Source organism: Pleurodeles waltl, chromosome 3_1 (genome assembly GCF_031143425.1).
Source record: "Pleurodeles waltl isolate 20211129_DDA chromosome 3_1, aPleWal1.hap1.20221129, whole genome shotgun sequence".
Lineage (NCBI taxonomy): Eukaryota > Metazoa > Chordata > Amphibia > Caudata > Salamandridae > Pleurodeles > Pleurodeles waltl.
The window spans coordinates 237683920-237703691 of NC_090440.1; the positions used below are offsets into that span (position 1 = coordinate 237683920).

General features: G+C 48.5%; 1 protein-coding gene across 1 annotated transcript in view; it reads right to left on the reverse strand.

Annotated features, from left to right (window-relative positions):
- The window catches only part of SNX22 (sorting nexin 22), an 89411-nt gene extending 81144 nt beyond the window's left edge, over positions 1-8267 (reverse strand). The window contains exon 1 of the mRNA XM_069222308.1: positions 7954-8267. Within this exon, the coding sequence (XP_069078409.1) occupies positions 7954-8016 (63 nt within the window). The 5' untranslated portion in view covers positions 8017-8267. The remainder of the gene's footprint in view (positions 1-7953) is intronic.
- Positions 8268-19772: the final 11505 nt, after the last annotated feature.

Here is a 19772-nt window from a genome sequence, read left to right on the forward strand (position 1 = left end):
ATATCTAGATCTTCCAGGTTATAGGTTTTTAACCATAGCTAGGGTATCTACCAATAACAATAAATGCTTCAGTTTTACGCTGAGGTATTTCTATTATCTGGATCCCTGATTTATTCAGGCATAATATTTACCAAAAACTCCATCATAAGTTGAGATTGAACCCACCCTGGTAGCAGTGCTTAATTTGTACATAAAAACGTGCCAGTGCCCAACGTCCCCCCCTTAAACATGCGGCTGCTGCAATTAAATGTGGGAGCACAGAATACTGAGGCAGCATAATCCTGATGTCATCTCAGGCCTCTTCAATCCATTTACAGCCACACCCTGCCCCTTCAGCTCACTCTTGCAGCTTTCTGCTTTCTCCTATTGTGACTCTTTTTCATTTTTCTCTTCCTCTGTATTTCCCATATGTGTCTTTTGTTTGCAGTAAATGCTTGAGGCAGAAAAATAAGTGCTGGCCCTCAAAAATATGTGCCGGTGCCCTGCACCAAACAACAAGCACATATTAAGCATAGCCTGGTAGTATCATCTTACCAAAGTGGGGTGAGATAGCATGAAGCATGCCACATACTGTGGGGGAATCTTCTTCATCTAGAAAAGTTGTATTCCATTCTTTAGTCCTAAGGTTTGGATAGGATAACACATATTTCCTGTCCTCCATTTCCTACCCCATACTCTTTGTCCTTACTAGCTTTCCCCTTCATTCATCTCCCTGCACAAGCACGTCTAAGCCGAGCGCCCATCCATACCTCTCCGCACACCACTTAGAGTCTCACCCACAACATCACACTCTCCCCACCTCTCAGTCTTCAGCCACACTCTACTCAAGCAGGCTCCAGCCTACAAATGAGTAGACAAGGAAAGAGGGCCGCCACACTATACTAGGGGTACATTCTCGCTGTACTACACATGACAAGTAAGATAACACAATGCTGAATGTATCCTGAATTCAAGCAAATCACTACAGTTAATACAGGTGGGAGCCAATGCACATAATGTGTGATGCTGAAGGTGATTAGTTACACATCAGCTACAAGCGGGTGAACACTTACCCAAACGAGATATTTCAGTTCTGATTTTTAACAATTTTCTAAAACACTCTTGAATCCTGATTATATTTGCTACGTGCATTATACAAATGGGCATGTAGGCCTTGCATCAACTTATAATAAATGTGTTTTGAGGGTTTGTCTGACAGAGTTAAGAGACATTTCTGTGGTGTATTTGGATAAGGAACTCCAGCAGGACGGCCTGGATCTGACAAGATATTGAACCTTTTTTGTCTTCAGTTTCTCATAGGTGTCCTCAAGAAGGAAATGCACTTCAATTAAATACATGTGTCTGTCTTTTAATTCAGCGCTACACTATATCCGTGTGCCTGTCTTTCATGCAGCGCTACACTAGATCTATGTGGCTGTCTTTTATGCAGCGCTACACTATATCTATGGGCCTGTTTTCAAATGCATTGCTATACTATATCCATTTGCATGTGTTTAACACGGCACTACACTGTATCCATGTGCCTGTCTTCAAATGCAGCGCTACACTATATCCAGTGCCTGTCTTCAAATGCAGTGCTACACTATATGCATGTGCCTGTTTTCAAATGCTGTGATTCACTATATCCAGTGCCTGTCTTCAAATGCAGCGCTATACTATATCCATGTGCATGTCTTTAATTCAGTGCTACACTATGGCCCTCATTCTGACCCTGGCGGTCAAAGACCGCCAGGGCGGAGGACCGCGGGAGCACCGCCGACAGGCCGGCGGTGCTCCAATGGGGATTCCGACCGCGGCGGTAAAGCCGCGGTCGGACCGGCACCACTGGCGGGCTCCCGCCAGTGTACCGCCGCCCCATTGAATCCTCCACGGCGGCGCAGCTTGCTGCACCGCCGCGGGGATTCCGACCACCCCTACCGCCATCCAGATCCCGGCGGTCCGACCGCCGGGATCCGGATGGCGGTAGGGGGGGTCGCGGGGCCCCTGGGGGCCCCTGCAGTGCCCATGCCACTGGCATGGGCATTGCAGGGGCCCCCGTAAGAGGGCCCCTACATGTATTTCACTGTCTGCTGCGCAGACAGTGAAATACGCGACGGGTGCAACTGCACCCGTCGCACAGCTTCCACTCCGCCGGCTCGATTCCGAGCCGGCTTCATCGTGGAAGCCTCTTTCCCGCTGGGCTGGCGGGCGGTCTGAAGGCGACCGCCCGCCAGCCCAGCGGGAAAGTCAGAATTACCGCCGCGGTCTTTCGACCGCGGAACGGTAACCTGACGGCGGGACTTTGGCGGGCGGCCTCCGCCGCCCGCCAAGGTCAGAATGAGGGCCTATATCTATGTGTCTGTCTTCAAATGCAGCGCTACACTATATTTATGTGCTAGTCTTTAATGGAACGCTACACAGTATCAATGTGCCTGTCTTCAAATGCAGCGCTATACTATATCCATGTACCTGTCTTTACTGCGGCGCTATATTGAATCCATGTGCCTGTCTTCAAATGCAATGCATCAAAATATCCATGTGTCGGTTTTTAAATGCAGCGTTATACTACATCCATGTGCCTACCTTAAACATAGCGCTACACTACATCCTTGTGGCTGTCTTCAAATGCAGCGCTTCACTATAGCCATGTGCCTGTCTTTAAGTGCGGCGCTGCACTGTATTCATGTATCTGTCTTTTAATTTAGTGCTGCACGGAGCTCAAATGCAAGTCTTAAAATTAAAATACAGCACTGCGCCTCACTTGTGGAGTCAGATTATGCAACTAAGGTAAATTCATTCAGGTGTAATTTATGGAGCACCTGGGTGAGGGGCAGGGCACACGTGGGGGCACAGCAAGCTAGAGACAAATTGTGGCGAAAGGGAGGTGTGGTGGCAAAAATCCTTGCGCAGCCGTTTATATACAGCATGTTATGCTTTAGATGTTGCTACAACTCTGTGCTTTTTGGTCCATAAAGTGTGGTCTACAAAGGCCTGATCTACAGAAGGTGTGACACACAAGGCAGAAGGTCCACCATGTATTGGCCGGTAGCAAAGGAACATGTACAAAGTAGAGCCATGATCACGATAATGGCAGAGGAGTAGAACATTACAATACAGAAAATGTAAAGAACAAACAGAAATAAATAAGTAATGAAATCTACAAACTGTCAGCAACATGAAGTACAGGTATCAGAATGCATCAAAAAGAAGTAAAATGTAAGCAAATGGCATAGGGAATATTGATCTTAAGTAGTACCCAGGATAAGCAGGAATATAATAAGAAAATCGGAGAGGCTAGGGGCTAAGATAAGAAAGTAAAAGTCTTCTTTCTTTTATCCAACACTGAGACCCAACAGTGGAGCTGTGTTGCCCACAACCATCCCCTCAGGTCTCCAAATCACAAGGTTAGAATGTCCTGACAACAAGGCTCTACTGCAGGGCTACACCAAGAGGGATGGGAACAGGGGGTAGGGAGCAACCATTAGACAAAAGGGGAAAGGTGGAAATAAATCTAAAACTACAACATTGTCATTGAGAAAGTCAGCATCCAGGAGTTATGGAGTTACTGCGTAAAAGCAGCAGGCATCATTAAGGAAGGTACACATGCATTTGGGATAGACTGTCAGGTGCAGGTGTTTCTCATGGAGGAGGTTCTTAAGAAGGGATGTGAAACTCAGAAAGGAGAGGCATTTTTAATGTGAAGAGGGTGAGAGTTGCATACTCTTAGACTGTCCCACGAAAAGGATCTGCAAAAGGATCTGAAAAGGACCTTTTCCTGAAATGTGGAGTGGAGAGGCAGCTTCCCGTCTTTACAATGATGAGAGCGTCAGCCTCTGGAAAAGGAAAGGTCCTGGGTGAGATATTTAGGAATTTGGAAGTTTAGGGGTCTAAATGTGATGCAGCCAGCCCTCATAGTGAAGCATCCTAAACGGGGAGCAATGTAACGTAAGCCAGACAGGGTTAGCTAGTATGTTCCCATTTTTTAAGTATTTATGAGAAACTTGGCAGCTGTGTGTAGAACTGCTCTGAGTGGGATGGGGATGGTTTTTGGTAAACCAGTGAGGAGGGAGGATAAGACTGGAGATTACCATAATGTCAACTGCTTGCTTCAGATCCTGGAAGGAGAGAATAGGTTTAAGCTTCTTGACTATCTTGCAGTAGATTGTGACTAACTGAGTCATAGCTTAGATGTGACTTTTGAGTTTAAAATATGATTTTAGTAGAAAACCCAGGGATTTGGCAGGGATGGACAACCTTGAGGCGCTATCTGTCATTTTTAGGAATTTACGACTAAAAAGATTGGTTCCAGGATCAGATTTGGGAGTTAAGAGAAGAAATTTAGTTTTCGATACATTGCATTTGGGATGCTTTTCTGCATCCATTTGTAGATGCTCTGAAGTGAGAATTTAATTTTGAAGCTGCTGAAAATAAGGGAAGTCTAGCTTGAGATAAACCTTGGTGCAATCGGTGTATTGGTGTTAGGAGACAACATGTGGTTCAAGGAGTTCACCCAAGGTTTCGACATAGATATAGTTGAGCGGGATGGGGGTGGGGGATCAGAGAGGATGTTGTCATTTGACCAGCTACAAGACACACCCCTCAATGCTCATCCTGTTTCCCAGAGTGTCAGTTACTATGTATCTGTATCAAGTAGGTTGAGATGGCAGACGTGACCATTATCAACAATGCAAATGATGTCATCATTTACCGTAATAGTTGCAGAATACTTCCTGTGGCTAAAGTGTTCGGCTGCATATTGGAGATATGCCAGTCCTATATCAAACACTATACAAAAATAACATGTTCACACCTCTCGGAAAATGGTAACTGACAGTGCATGATGAGAAGCCTCCATTCATTTATATTTCACTGTAGGGAAGAGTCCAGGATCTCTCTCCCACCATCTTCCCTTTAGTTACCACATGTGATGTTCCAGAATCAGGGGGGTATTAACTTAATGTCCCATGGTGACATGAGAACATGTTGACCCTGACTTCAAGATTTCTGACTTGTTTGTAGAATACTGAAACATAGCAAATTGTTCCTACTTTTATCTGTGAAGCATGCAGATACCTACAGAGTAAGATGTGTGATGTCTAAAACAAGTAAAATATGATTACATTTGTCCAACCTCACAAGACCCGTAGTTCATCAATAACCTTTCCAAGTTTATATTTTTCCATTCAAGTGTGTCAAGTTAAGCGTTATGTGCATCTGTGTGATAGCCATGTTATAACAGCCCGAGGATATCACACATTGGGAAACATATGTATTAGATACTACAGAAGGGCCTGCCAGATCCCTTGGAAACTCCACAGCCATCACATGAGGCTCTAAAGCAAGGGCCCCCAACCTTTTCTGTAATAAGAGCTACTTATGCTCAATGAAAATCATCCTGAGCTACTAATGTTATTGATAATAATAATGTAATAGTGACCACATCAGGCAAGATTACATTGGTGGCCACCCTATGCAAGATTACCTGCAGTGATCGCCTTAGTGGGTCAGGGAGGATTACTAGTTGTAATGTCAAAAAGGCTTTTGTCAGTTTGGAATGCCTGTGCCTGGGTACTGCAGAACAGCCACAGCTGCAATGTCCTTGGCACCAGGATAATATAACGAATAAGCCTCCACTATTGCCACAAGACTTATCACATAAATATTAACTTTAAATATATTATGGAAATTCAACCATGTTCCTTCAAACAACAGCATAGAAGTTCTGAAAATGCACACATTTTTGTCTGATATACACGCTTGTCAATTTTGGTATACATATATTAATTCAACCAGACTAAAGATAGGCTGGGCTGCACAGGTGAGCTACTTGTATGTAGCTGGAGAGCTGCCAGTAGCTCACGAGCTAGTCCGTGGAAAAGGCATCTTTAAAGAGATCTCCCTTTGGACGACTTTGAAAACTTGGATCTAAAAACGGTTGGAATCACAGCAACGCACTCTCTTCCACCCTGTCTACCTGCTGCGTGAGCAGTGTGTGGTCCAGGATGTTGAATGCTGTATAGAAACCCTCCTGTGTCACAGGGGCACGCCTGGAGAAATCGAATATGGCCAGCACGCGACTGTGGATGTTAACTTCCTCGGGCTCTGTTCCACCTGACAGTACAAGACCGGGTTACAGAGGCGAGCCCGCTGTGACAAAAGGCCGTCTCGGGGAGGACAGGGCTCACCTCTGATTGGTGCCTGCTCTCTAGCGGAACAACCCATTCTCACACACCCACTTCCTACAGAGAGAAGCAATCTCCCTCGACCTTAGGAATGCCTCGCATGCAGGGCCACGCGCTGTCCATTGCCCGGTAGCACGACAAGCACCCGCCCCTCCTGGCATGACCAATGTATAGATGCGCAGAAGGGAACTGACCTTTGCTCTGGCTAAACTGGTTCCTCCGCTCATCGTTACTCAAGATCTCCACCCTATGAGCTGCGTTGAGTATTTTTTCATCTCACACATATTCTCTTTCACGCATTGTGCTCAAAACAAAACACGCCATTTAAATTACTTGTAACGGGGATGCACGGTACTCTCGCAGCACCCACTCGTATCCTGGACGACCGCACAAATGCAGGGCAATGCATGTCCTGCTGGGGCAGTTACATGGGACCCCTGGCACAGGGAAGTACCCTGACTCTGAGGGCGAGGGTCGTTTGAAGTATCCTGCAGTGACAGTAAGAGTCAGGAGAAGTATCCTGGCAGACAGGCAACCTGGCACCAAAACTGAGAGTCGCTCTAAGTATCATGGCAGCGCCAGAGGTCACTAGAAGTAGGATAATCCTGGCACTGAGAGTGGGGGTCACCAACTATCCTGGCACTGACAGTGGAAGGCACGGAGGCATCCGTGCGCAGGCAGTATGGGTTACTTGAAAAATCCGGGCACTGACAATGAGGGTCACTGACAGAATCCTGACACCGACAATGATTGTCACTGAGAGAGTCCTGGCACTGAGTATCGTTGGAAATACTCCGGCTCCGACGGTGCGGTCACTGGAAACATCATGGCACGCACAGACAAACATCTTGACAGACACCCGCAGTGAGTGTCACGCCAGTGAGAGGGAAGTCACTAGAAACCTCCAGACACTGACTGCAGGGACCCCGGAGAAAAACCTTGCAGAGACATTATGAGTCACTGTAAGTATCCTGCCACTGACAGCAAGGCAACCTTGCACAGACAATGTTGGTCACTGGAAGAATTCTTACATGATCAGTGATAGTCACTCAGAGAAACCTGGCACTGACAGTCACTGACAGACTCCTGGCACTGACAGTGAGAGCCACTAGAAGTCTCCTGGCACTGACAGACAGGGCAACTGACAGAATCCTGAAACTGACAATGATGGAACTAGCACTCTCAGCGAGGATTACTAGAAGTATGCTGGCACTCTCAACGAGGATTACTAGACCCATGCTATCACTCTCAGTGAGGATTACTAGAAGTATGCTGGCACTCTCAGTGAGGGTCAGTAGAAGTATGCTGGCACTCTCAGTGAGGGTCAGTAGAGTATGCTGGCACTCTCAGTGAGGACCAATAATCATCCTGACACTGAGAGCAAGGATCCTGGACCAACCTTACACAGACAGCATGGGTCGCTGGAACCATCCTAACACTAACACTGACAATCACTGACGGTGCTGGTAAGTGGCGGTACTCCGCCGCTGGCTGTAGTCACTGGAAGCATCCCGGCACCGACAGCCAAGCATGTCTGCAGGGACAGTGAGAGCCACTGGGAGCATCCTGGCTCTTACAGCCAGAGCCACTAGAGGCAAGCTGGCACCGCCAGGGAGGATGGCAAGGTGCCCCGGAGACGGCGAGGGTGGCAAAGAAGTAGTGACAAGATGTAGGGGCTGGGACAAAAAATGCATGGAGCGGAGAAGGCAGGAAAGGAAGAGCAGATTGAAATGGGGGAGAGGGACGCGGGGCGCCGGCAGACAGAGCGCCAGGTCGGGCTCCCGCTACTCACCGTGCGCGCTCTCTCCGGGCTCGGCCGCCCCGGCCCCACGGACGGGATGTACACCTCGATCATCCTGCGCAGGGCGGGCTCGGAGCTCCGTGTCCGGGGGTGAGTGCACAGGGACACGCGCCGCCCTCGTCCCCGGTGAGCCCTCAGGTGCAGCCGGCTCCCTCCTGCCCGGGCTCCGCAGCCTGCTCCAGTGTCCCCCGCAGTGAGCGCGCTCTGTCCCCTGTGCCCTCCCTCCGCGCCCGGCTCCGCACAGCCTCCCCAGCCTCCTGTCTCGGGGCTCTGCCGCCCCCGGGAGTCGGTGTGCGGCTCGGGTGACAGCGGGGCGGGGCCAGCGCCGTGGGCGGGGCCAGCGGTCGGGGGCGGGGCTTGCTAACCAGAGTAACTCGGTCCTCGGTCGGAGCGCGGTCCATTCATAGGGTTCTTCCGACAATGAGGCTGGCATATCATCTATAATGTTTACAAACATTGTACCACGAGCAGGGTGCATGGGAGGGGACCGATGGGCAGTGAAAAGGGAGAGAAATAGGTAGGAGTATTAAGTGAAAACACAATATTTTGAAAAAAAAAACAGTATTTTTTAGGACTTTTAAAACAGAGAGGGCGAGAGTGTCTGTTTTTTTGACTGTGTATGTAGACGTTCGTGGTGAAATCCAACAGACCCCTAAACCATACCAGACTGAAAGCACATGTGCCCAACTATTCATCAGAAAATACATTTATTAGGGGGGGTGTTACACCCCAAACACCCCCTAAAGCTTCGCCCCTGGGGACGCAGGCTGTTTTTGTAACTCACTCTCAAACGTCGTGTAACTCGGCCCACAGTGACACTGTTCCCTTCACACCTAACACCATTCCCACTCAGTTATTCAGTTTTCCTTTCCCATACACCACAGGGAGTGAGACTGGAGCAGCTGCTGGCAGAAGATAATACTCACTGCGGTTTTGTGTCACAAAGCAGCCCGGTCTACTCGAGGTGGGCAGGCACTAGGAGGATGGTCCGTAAATAGAACAAGAAATACGAAAAGTGAGATGCACGTGATAAGTGGAGGCATGACAGAGGGCATTTCACAAGACCCCATTCACAAAGAACCTGCCAGTGTGCACCGCACTCTGCAGGCAGGCAGGGCAAGCACGCAGGTTGAAAGGGAGGGCCGAGCTTGCTCCTGACGCCCAAAACACCAGACGCCAGATGTACCAAAGGATTTTACCCATTCTGTGTCTATGGGAAAATGCTTTAGTACATATGGCCCCAGCTGAGCTGTGGAAAACTTTAGGAAATAAATCAAGCAAAATTGTCAAGTAGAAGTGTCATAATGACTCTAAAATTAGAACTAGATGCAATTCTTTAAGTTGTGTTTCAATTAAGTACATTAGATTAAATGACTTCATAAGGGGAAATTGACCAGATACAAAAGAGGGAAAACCACAAAGTTTCACAAAAATAGAAGGACTACAAATTTACATAACGAGGAGAACACAGTAAATCACAGTGGTAGCACAGAATTTTGGTTGTCATAGAAGTGACATAATAATGTAATCCATAATACACAGTGGCCCTCATTCTGACCCTGGCGGTTGGCGGAGAGACGGCGGTCGGACCGCGAACAGACCGGCGGTATTAAAAATGGCATTCTGACCGCGGCGGTCCCCGCCGTGACCGACCGCCACTTCTCCACTCCGACCGCCACGGCGGTCATGACCGCGGGGCTGGAGTTTGCGCACTCCGGCCCGGCGGTCGTCCCAAGACCGCCAAGGGTATTATGACCCTGCCTACCGCCGCGGTTTCTTGCGGGCGGGAACCGCCGTGCGAACCATGGCGGTAAGCACTATCGGGGCCAGGGAATTCCTTCCCTGGCACTGATAGGGGTCTCCCCCACCCCCCACTACCCACCCGAGTCCTCCCCCCACACCCTCCACCCCCCTGCCACCCCCCAGAGGTGGTACGAACCCCCTCCCCACCCCCACCCCGACATGCACATACATGCACCCCGACATGCACACACCCCCAACATGCACATATACACACCCCCTACACACACATACACAACGGGGACACATACCCGCACACATACATGCAGACATGCGCACCTGCCGAACAGCACACATTACCCATAGACACAGCAGCACCCCCCGCCCGCATACACGCACTCACACACCCCCTCTACACACTCACACGCACACCCCCATGCACGCCCACATCACACAACACCCCCCCACCCCCTCCCCTCACGGACGGTCAACTTACCTTGTGCGTTGGTCCTCCGGGAGGCGACGGGAGCCATGGGGAGGTGACCGCCAACAGAAGACCGCCAACAGAAGACCGCCACACAGAAATGTGGGTCGTAATTCTGTGGGCGGTGTTCTGCTGGCGTGGCGGTGGAGGTTGACCAGTCTCCACTTTCCCGCCGACCGCCAGTGTGGCTGCTGGCGGTTTTCCGGCGGAACGCTCCCAGCGGTCAGAATGCGCACAGCGGCATACCGCCGCGGTCGGCGGTCTTCACCGCGGCGGTAACTCGGCGGTCTTGCGAAAAGACCGCCAAGGTCAGAATGAGGGCCAGTGTGTGTTGTAACGTTACTAATGTAAAGTGAAGCACCTAAATTGTACTATGAAAGCTGTATTCACTGCAGGGAATTAGAAGTTTATACCAATGAGTGTTCTAATGTGTGATTTTAACAAGCTGAATTATAATACTTATGTATATCTAAATTTATGTATTTTGACAAAAGTATTATGATGTATCCGCATATAAACTCATTTTATTTATAAGCTATGTATTTGTTTATAATTGCAAGATGCACTTATAATCATGTATTCAAAATGTGCATTATTGTTTTGTTCAGTTAGCATAAGTGAAGACCTAAAATGTTTGACTTCTAGTGTTAACCTTCAACGAGGAGTTTTGCTTGCATTGCAATATTCGTTCTTTGCAGGTGCGTTCATGTAAGTCTAAAATTAATGAAAGGCATGTTGTGTGTGAAAGTTAGTGGGGTATGAGAGGATACTTTGGAAAGGGCAAAAGGAGCGCTAACAACCTGAGAAGAAAGACCACCTGTTTGTGTATCCATTACAGTGAGACATTCAAGGTTGTCCTGATGTCCAACTTGTGGGATGCAGGTTTGATGGGAGTTTCTAGGTTCAACCCTGCAAAGTCAATAGAAAACTACTGGTCTGGATGACATAGACTTCTTGAAGGTTCTGTGGGTTTAATTGATATACACCAAACTAGTAGAGGCCAGATTCCCTTTGGTCCTTGACAGGAACAGATCTACTAGAGATTTGGAAAGTGGTGGGCAATGACATATAATTCTGGAGGGGCACTAGAGCAAAGTGGATGGTTTAACCCACTGGTATTTTGGTAAATGCCTATAGTCTCAATGCCAAATCTCTCAATCATGGCTCATTAAGAGTGTTTTATTTATAACAGGCCATGACTGAGAGCTCTGAAAATGAGGCTGAAGGCAGTGCAAGTTTCTCACAATGCCTATCAGTGGGTCAAAAAGTAAATGATAATAAAATATTTACCTACCCATGCATCCTCCGTGTTCTCCTCTTCAGAAGTCCCAGCATGAGTCTTGGAGCCTCATCCTCATCCCCTCTCCCACTCCAGAGGCTTTTCTCATGCTGCCGATTATGTTAGCAGCATGAGAACAGCGCCAGGATTGGTTGGAGCAGGCTTGCTCGACGCTCCTTTAGGCGCTGGGGACCTGTGCCTTCTCTCCATCCAGCTGTCTTAGACAGCTCGGTGGAGAGGTTTAAAGTGCGTATATCACTTTCGTCATCGCAAGACAGCCGGCCAAAGTGATATGCTCACTTAAAGTTGGAGTGTGCGCCACTTTTCCCCTGCTGCAAATCAGCAGCAATGGCAGCACCCATTCCTCACTAGGCTCGGGCTGACAGCAGCTGTGAAAAATAAAATGGTAATAAATGCATTTTATTATCATTTCATTTTTCACTTCTGCTGCTTTTGCAGTAGGAAGGTGACACTCCTCTGCTCAAATGGAGGAACCACTGCTGGATTTATCTATCAGAACGTCTACTGTTTCTGGTATGCTGACACTTTCCAATATACTTAGTAATTCGTATATTTCCAAAGAATCAATTAGAATTTCCTTTAGTTTAGTTTAGGGCACTTAGGTTAACTTAGATTTTCCAAAGATTAAGCAAGAGGATCACGACTTCTATACCGATCATCAAATCTTATTTCTCATCTTTTGTATTTCTTCAATTGACATTCTTGTATGCCTTAAGCTCATAAGATTCAATTTTGTTTGAAGCTTTACTTCACCTTTGGTGATCCTGTATTTATACAGCATGTTCTTGAGATTCATTTACATCAGTTTAGCTCTTAATTTGTAATAAACCTTTGAACTTTATCTGTCACCTCCTGGATTTAATGTGTGACCAAACAGGTTGCGCGGTTAATTGATTTGAAGTATTGATTTTAGCTCCCCTTTATCCCTTGGAAATCCTGAAAAGGTAGGTTGAAAGGAGAGAAAAAAGAATATGGGTCCAGAGTGTCATCAGCTGCACTCATCACCATAGAAACACAGACAATGAGGGACTAAGTGAATAAATCAAATGTAAGGTTTACACCCAGAATCATTAATTAAATCACTTTCTAAGAAGTATAAAACCACTTAAAACCTGACTCTCTTTGTTTTCAGTTGAGTCTGAAACCAGCACATATGCTAAATTTGCCATAATCTGATGTGACAGGCTAATTAAAGGACATTAAAAGTTACACAAGCTCATTTTTAGCCTGGAGAGCGACACACTGGCTCAGTGGAGGCTATGTTCTCTGCTCCCCTAGCAGAGGACCACAGTCTACTATCAGGGCCAGACTGGCCTACTGGGCACCAGGTGTTTCAGGGTTGGCAGGCTGGAGGCCAGTTTTCCTGCTTGTGGGGGCTGGTTTTGTTGCAGATGGGAGGCGGTTTTGTTGCTGGGGACCTGCTGGCCACATTTCTACTTGCAGCACTTCTAAATAAAAAAACTTATTTTTAAAGTTCTTTTGAAGCACACTTCTACTGAAGTATCTGAAATAATAAGTAGCGAACCTGAGTCAGCCATCCCTTAACCCTCTTTATTACCTTTTGCCAAGGTACAATTTGATGGCCGATAATAGTTTTCATCTATACGCATCACCACAACGTCTAGCATGTAAGGTAATTTAATAAACTGTCTGACCCTTGCATGGACTAACCCTCAGCGCTTCTCTTGGCAAACTCACTTTCCAGTTTTGTGACATTCTCATACAAACTGCTTTTAACCTCACATTCGTTTTTACTACAACCATATTCCATTACACTGAGCACCATATCACTCTTTGCCTCATACTGATTGGTTGCTTCTTGTACAAGCAAGCACCTTTTATTTTAATGCACACTTTGGAAACAGCATTGGCAAAGCCAATAGTTCTCACCTATATAAGAGCTATTGGTTTTGGCAATGTGTTTTGTCATGTTGTACCCCAGTATGGCTGCTGTCCAGCATGGCTAAAAGTTAGTGGCGTAGAGTGTCATAGTGGAGTGAGGGAGTGGAGCGTCATAGAGTGGATTTGTTGGAGTGTTGTAGAGTTGAGTAGAGGGGAGTAGAGTTCAGTGGCAGAGAGTTTCGTAGAGAGGAGTGGGGTGTAAAGGAGTGGAGTGTAATAGGAGTGGAGTGTGCTGGAGTCGATTGAAGTAGTGGGGTGGATTGGGCTGGAGTAGAGTAGAGTGGATTGGAATGGGGTAGAGTGGGACAGATTGAGTAGAGTAGGGTGGATTTGTGTGGGGTGGATTGGATTGAAGTGGGATGGAGTGAAATGGGGGAGGTTGGTTGGATCAGGGTAGATTTGAGTGGGGTGGATTTGATTGGATCAGGGTGGGTGGTTTGGATTGGAGTGATAGTGCTGGGGTGGATTAGATTGGAGTGGATTGGATTGGAGTGGGGTGGATTGGACTGGAGTGGGGTGGATTGGATTCACTGGATTGGAGTGGGGTGAATTGGATTGGAGTGGGGTGGATTGGATTGGATTTGAGTGTGGTGGATTGGATTCACTGGATTGGAGTGGGGTGAATTGGATTTGTGTGGGGTGGATTGAATTGAAGTGGGATGGATTGAAATGGGGTAAGGTGGACTGGATCGTGGTAGATTTGAGTTGGGTGGATATGATCGGATTGGTGTGGGTGGTTTGGATTGGAGTGAAAGTCCTATGGTGGGGTGGATTAGATTGGAGTGGATTGGAGTGGGGTGGATTTGACTGGAGTGGGGTGGATTGATTCACTGGATTGGAGTGTGGTGGATTGGATTGGAGTGGGGTGGATTGGAATGAGGTGAATTGGATTGGAGTGGGGTGGATTGGATTGGAGTGGGGTGGATTGGAGTGGAGTGGATTGGATTGGAATGGGGTGAATTTGATTGGAGTGGGCTGGATTGATTGGAGTGGACTGATTGGGATGAGGTGGGTAGATTGGACTGGGATAGAGTATGGTGGATTAGACTAGAGTGTGGTGGACTGGACCGAGTTGGATGAATTGGAGTGTGGTGGAGTGGATTGGAGTGGGGTGGGGTGGACTGGATTGGGGTGTGGCGGGCTGCAGTGGGATGGATTGGACTGCAGTGGGGTGGGGTAGATTGGATTGGAGTGGGGTGTATTGGAGTGTGTTGGGGTGGACTGTATTGTGATGGATTGTATTGGGGTAGATGGGAGTTGGTTGAATTGGAGTGGGATGGGTTGGAGTGGGGGTGAATTAGAGTGGGGTGGATTGCATCGAGGAGGTGGATTGGAGTGGGGTGGGGTGGATGGTGTGGGGTGAATTTCAGTGGAGTGGATTGGAGTGGAATGGGGTGGATTGGATTGGAGTGGGTTGGATTGGAGTGGGGTAGAGTGGATTGGAATGGATTGGAGTGGGGTGGAAGGTTTGGTGTGGTGTGGATTAATTGAAGAGGGGTGGACTGGATTGGAGTGGAGCGGGTGGATGGATTGGTTTGGAGTGGATCGAACTGGGATGGGGTGGATAGACTGGATTGGGATAGAGTGGGGTGGATTAGACTAGAGTGTGGTGGACTGGAGCGAGTCAGATTAATTGTAGTGGGGTGGATTAAAATGGGGTGGGGTGGAGTGGATTGGTGGGCTGCAGTGGGGTGGACTGGACAGCAGTGGGGTGGGATAGATTGGATTGGAATGGGTTGAATTGGATTGGGGTGGACTGTATTGTGATGGATTGTATTGGGGTGGATTGGAGTTGGGTGAATTGGAGTAGGATGGATTGGAGTGGGTGATTTGGAGTGGGGTGTACTGCATTGAGGTTGGTGGATTGGAGTGGGTGGGGTGGACTGGTGTGGGGTGAATTTAAGGGGAGTGGATTGGAGTGGGTGAGAGTGGATTGGGGTGGATTGGAGTGGATCGGGGTGGATTGGATTGGAGTGGGTTGGATTGGAGTGGGGTGGGGTGGATTGGAATGGATTGGAGTGGGGTGGAAGGTTTGGTGTGGGGTGGATTAATTGAAGAGTGGTGGACTGGATTGCAGTGAGGTAGATTTAGGTGGTTTGGAGTGGGGGGGGATTGGACTGGAATAGGGTGGATGATGTGAACTGGATTGGACTAGAGTGAGATTAATTAAAGTGAATTGTGTTGAAGTGGGATGGATTGGGTGGTGTGGTTGGATTTGAGTAAGGTGGATTGGGTAGCAATGAACTTGATTGGAGTGAGGTGGATTGGAGTGCAGGGGGTGAGATGGAATGGGGTGAGATGGAATGGAGTGGATGGATTGGAGTGGGTTAGATTGGAGTGAGGTGGATCGGACTGGAGTGGGGTGAATTGGACTGAGTGAATTGGTGTGGAGTGGATTGGATTGGGGTGAGGTGTACTGGATTGGAGTGGAGTAGGGTAGATTGAACTGGGCTGAATTGGGGTGGATTATAATGGTGTGTGGTGGACTGAATTGGAGTGGGGTGGATTGTGGTTCATTGAAGTGGGGTGAATTGGGATAGAGTGGGGTAGATTTGATTGGAATGGGGCAAACTGGAGTGGGACAGATTGTTTTGGATTGGAGTGGGTTGTTTGGGATTGGAGTAAGAAAGGGTGGAGTGGGGCAGGGTGGAGTGGGGCAGGTTGGAGTGGGGCAGATTGCTTTGGATTAAAGTGGGGCAGATTGAAGTGGGACAGATTGAACTAGGCAGATTGAAATGGATGGGAGTGGGGCGGTTTAGAGTGGGACATATTGTTTTGAATTGTAGTGGGGCAGACTAGAGTGGGGCAGATTCTTTTGGATTGGAGTGGGCAGATTGGAGTAGAGTAGATTGGATTTACACAGATTGTATTAGAATGGATTGGAGTGGGGTGGATTGGAGTGGCTTGGTGTGGAGTGGATTGGATGGGAGTGGGGTGGATTGGAATGGAGTGAATTGGGATGAGTGGGGTGGATTGGATTGGTGTGAGGTAGATTGGATTGGATTTGGGCAAAATTGTTTTGGATTGGAGTGGGTTGGATTGGAGTGGGAAAGCTTGTTCTGGATTGGAGTGGGGCAGACTGAAGTAGGGTGGATTTGTGTGGGACAGATTTTTCCAAGGAACAACTGATCTCCAACCTTGCCCAATCTACACCACCCATTACCAACGACCCCAACGTCGCCGCCCTCAACTTCAAAAGATGGCTCGACGAGTGCGCAAACTCCCTTGCTTCACTCAAAAAAAGTAGCAACACCCGCATCAACAAGACAGCTCCCTGGTTCACCGCAGAACTTCAGACCTCCAAACGAGAATGCCGGAAAACTGAGAAAGCCTGTTGCCAATAACCATCAGTGAGCAACTTCTCCGCCCACAAATCAGCTATCAGCCACCAGCTCATCCGGACCACCAAAAGATCCTTCTACAAAGAGCGCGCAGACAACAATGCACACAACAGCAAGGAACTTTTCACCATCATCAAAGAACTCACCAAACCCAAATCCTGCGCCATCGACCCTCCGCACTCGCAAGACCTCTGCAACTCCCTCTCCAGCTACTTCCACTGCCAGAACGCAGACATACACGAAAGCTTCAGAACGCCGCCACCCACCATCACCACCACAGAAGCAGCCAACCCCACAGCACCCTGCGCGCACCATCGTACTGAGCACCTGGACCCCCGCCAACGATGAAGAAACCAGCAAAACCATGAGTTCCATCCACTCAGGCTCTCCAACAGACCCCTGCCCCCACCACATCTTCAACAAGGCCAGCCAAATCATCGCTCCCCAGCTCCGGTCTGTCATCAACAGCTCCTTCGAGACCGCCACCTTCCCAGATATTTGGAAACACGCCAAAGTCAACATCTTGCTAAAAAAAACCAAAGCAAACCCAAAGACCACACAAACTACTGATCTATCTCTCTACTCCCCTTCCCCGCAAAGGTCATCGAGAAGATAGTCAACAAACAACTGTCTTGCTTCCTGGAGGACAAAAACATACTCAACGTCTCCCAGTCTGGATTCCGCAAAAACCATAGCACCGAGACCGCCCTTATCGCCTGCACTGACGACATCAGGACCAGACTTGACAAGGGACAACCGCTGCCCTCATCCTTCTCGACCTCTCCGCAGCCTTCGACACAGTATGCCACAAAACCCTTCGCACATGTCTCTTTGACGCCGGAATTCGCCACAAAGCCCTGGACTGGCTCACCTCATTCCTCCAAAGAGTTTGCCTCCTTCCATTCCGATCTAAAGCCACCAAGACAATATGTGGAGTCCCCCAAGGATCCTCACTCAGCCCCACCCTCTTCAATATCTACATGGCTCCGCTCACCAGCATCGCCTGCCCCCACGGCCTCAACATCATTTCCTACGCTGACAACACCCAGCTTATCCTCTCCCTCACGAGGAACCCCTTTACCGCCAAGAACAACCTCCACGCCGGACTCCTTGCCATCGCTAATTCGATGACAGCAAGCCACCTCAAACAGAACTCAGGAAAAACTGAGATCATCATCTTTGGACCCAACAAGACAGCATGGAACGACTCATGGTGGCCTGCCACCCTAGGACCACCCCGACACCCACCACCCACGCACGCTATCTTGGCTTCATACTAGACTTGTCTCTTTTCATGACTCAGCAAGTCAACGCCATATCATCCTCTTGCTTCAACACCCTCCGTATGCTACGCAAGACCTTCAAGTGGATTCCGATAGAAACCAGAAGAACGGTCACCCATGCCCTCGTCAGCAGCAGACTGGACTACGGTAAGGCCCTCTACGCGGGGAGCACAGCCAAGCTTCATAGAAAACTCCAGCGCATCCAGAACGCCCCGCACGTCTCATCCTCAACCTCCCTCGCCACAAGCACATCTCCAGCCACCTCAGATCCCTATACTGGCTGCCCATCAACAAAAGGATCGTCTTCAAAATCCTAATCCACGCTCACAAAGCCCTCCACGACACCGGACCGGCCTACCTCAACGAACGACTTAACTTCCACATCCCGACCTGCCAGTTCTGCTCCGCCGACCTCGCCCTCGCAACAGTCCCCCGCATCCAACGCACTACCTCCGGCGGCAGATCCTTCTCCACCCTCGCCGCCAAAACCTGGAACTCCCTCCCCACCAACCTACGCAAGACCCAGGACCTCCTAGCCTTCAGAAAGCATCTCAAAACATGGCTCTTCGAGCAGAAGCACCCCCCCCCTGCACCCTCAGCACCTTGAGACCCTACCGGGTGAATAGCGCGATTAACAAATTATTGATTCATTGATTGTTTTGGATTGGAGTGGGGCGAATTGTAGTGGAGCAGATTGTTTTTGATTAAAGTAGGCAGATTGGAGTGAGGCGGATTGGATTGGGCCAGATTGTTTTGAATTGGAGTGCGTCAGATTGTTTTGAATTGGAGTGGGGCAGATTGTTTTGAATTGCAGTGCGGCAGATTGTTTTAGATTGTAGTGCAGCAGATTGGAGTAGGGCAGATTTTTTTGGATTGGAGTGGGGCAGATTGGAGTGGGTTAGATGGGAATGGGGCAGACTGTTTTGGATTGGAGTGGGCAAGATTGTTTTGGAGTGGGTCAGACTGTTTTGGATTAAAGTGGGGCAGATGAGAGTGAGACAGACTGGATTGGGGCAGATGATTTTGAATTGGAGTGGGGCGCATTGTTGTGGATTGCAGTGGGGCAGATTGTTTTAGATTGGAGTGCAGCAGATTGCAGTGGGGCAGATTGTTTTGGATTGGAGAGGGACAGATTGTTTTGGATTGGAGTGGGGCAGATTGGAGTGGGTTAGATGGGAGTGGTGGATATTGTTTTGGATTGGAGCAGTGGGGCATATTGTTTTGGAGTGGAGCAGACTGTTTTTGATTGGAGTGGGGCAGACTGTTTTTGATTGGAGTAGGTTGTTTTGGATTGGAGTAGTGTGAACTGGAGTGGGGCAGATTACATTGTGGTGGGTTGGGAGGGATGGAGTGGGGGTGGGTTGGAGTGGATTGTGGTGGGGTGGATTGGTGTGGGGGTGAAATGGGGTGGGTTGGGGTAGATTGTAGTAGGGCAAATTGGAGTGGGGTGGATTGGAGTGTACTGCACAATTATGTGTCAACGCATCATTTCAGAAATTACACATAATAAAGAAACATTGTCACTTTGCAATATTTAGAACAAGATAATGGTCATCTTTTGAGAACCATGCCCACAAGCACATACAAAAGAAAACATGAGTGCAAAGTGAGATAAGACGACTTGGCAAAATAAAAGAAAGTTAGCTATAAAAAATAAAACTTTGCAATTTTATTTGCCCTCCTGGGCACGGGTTTGACACCCACACGCCTTCTGTTTGCAGGGCACCAGAAGTTAAAAGGACCAAAATAGTACCTCAATC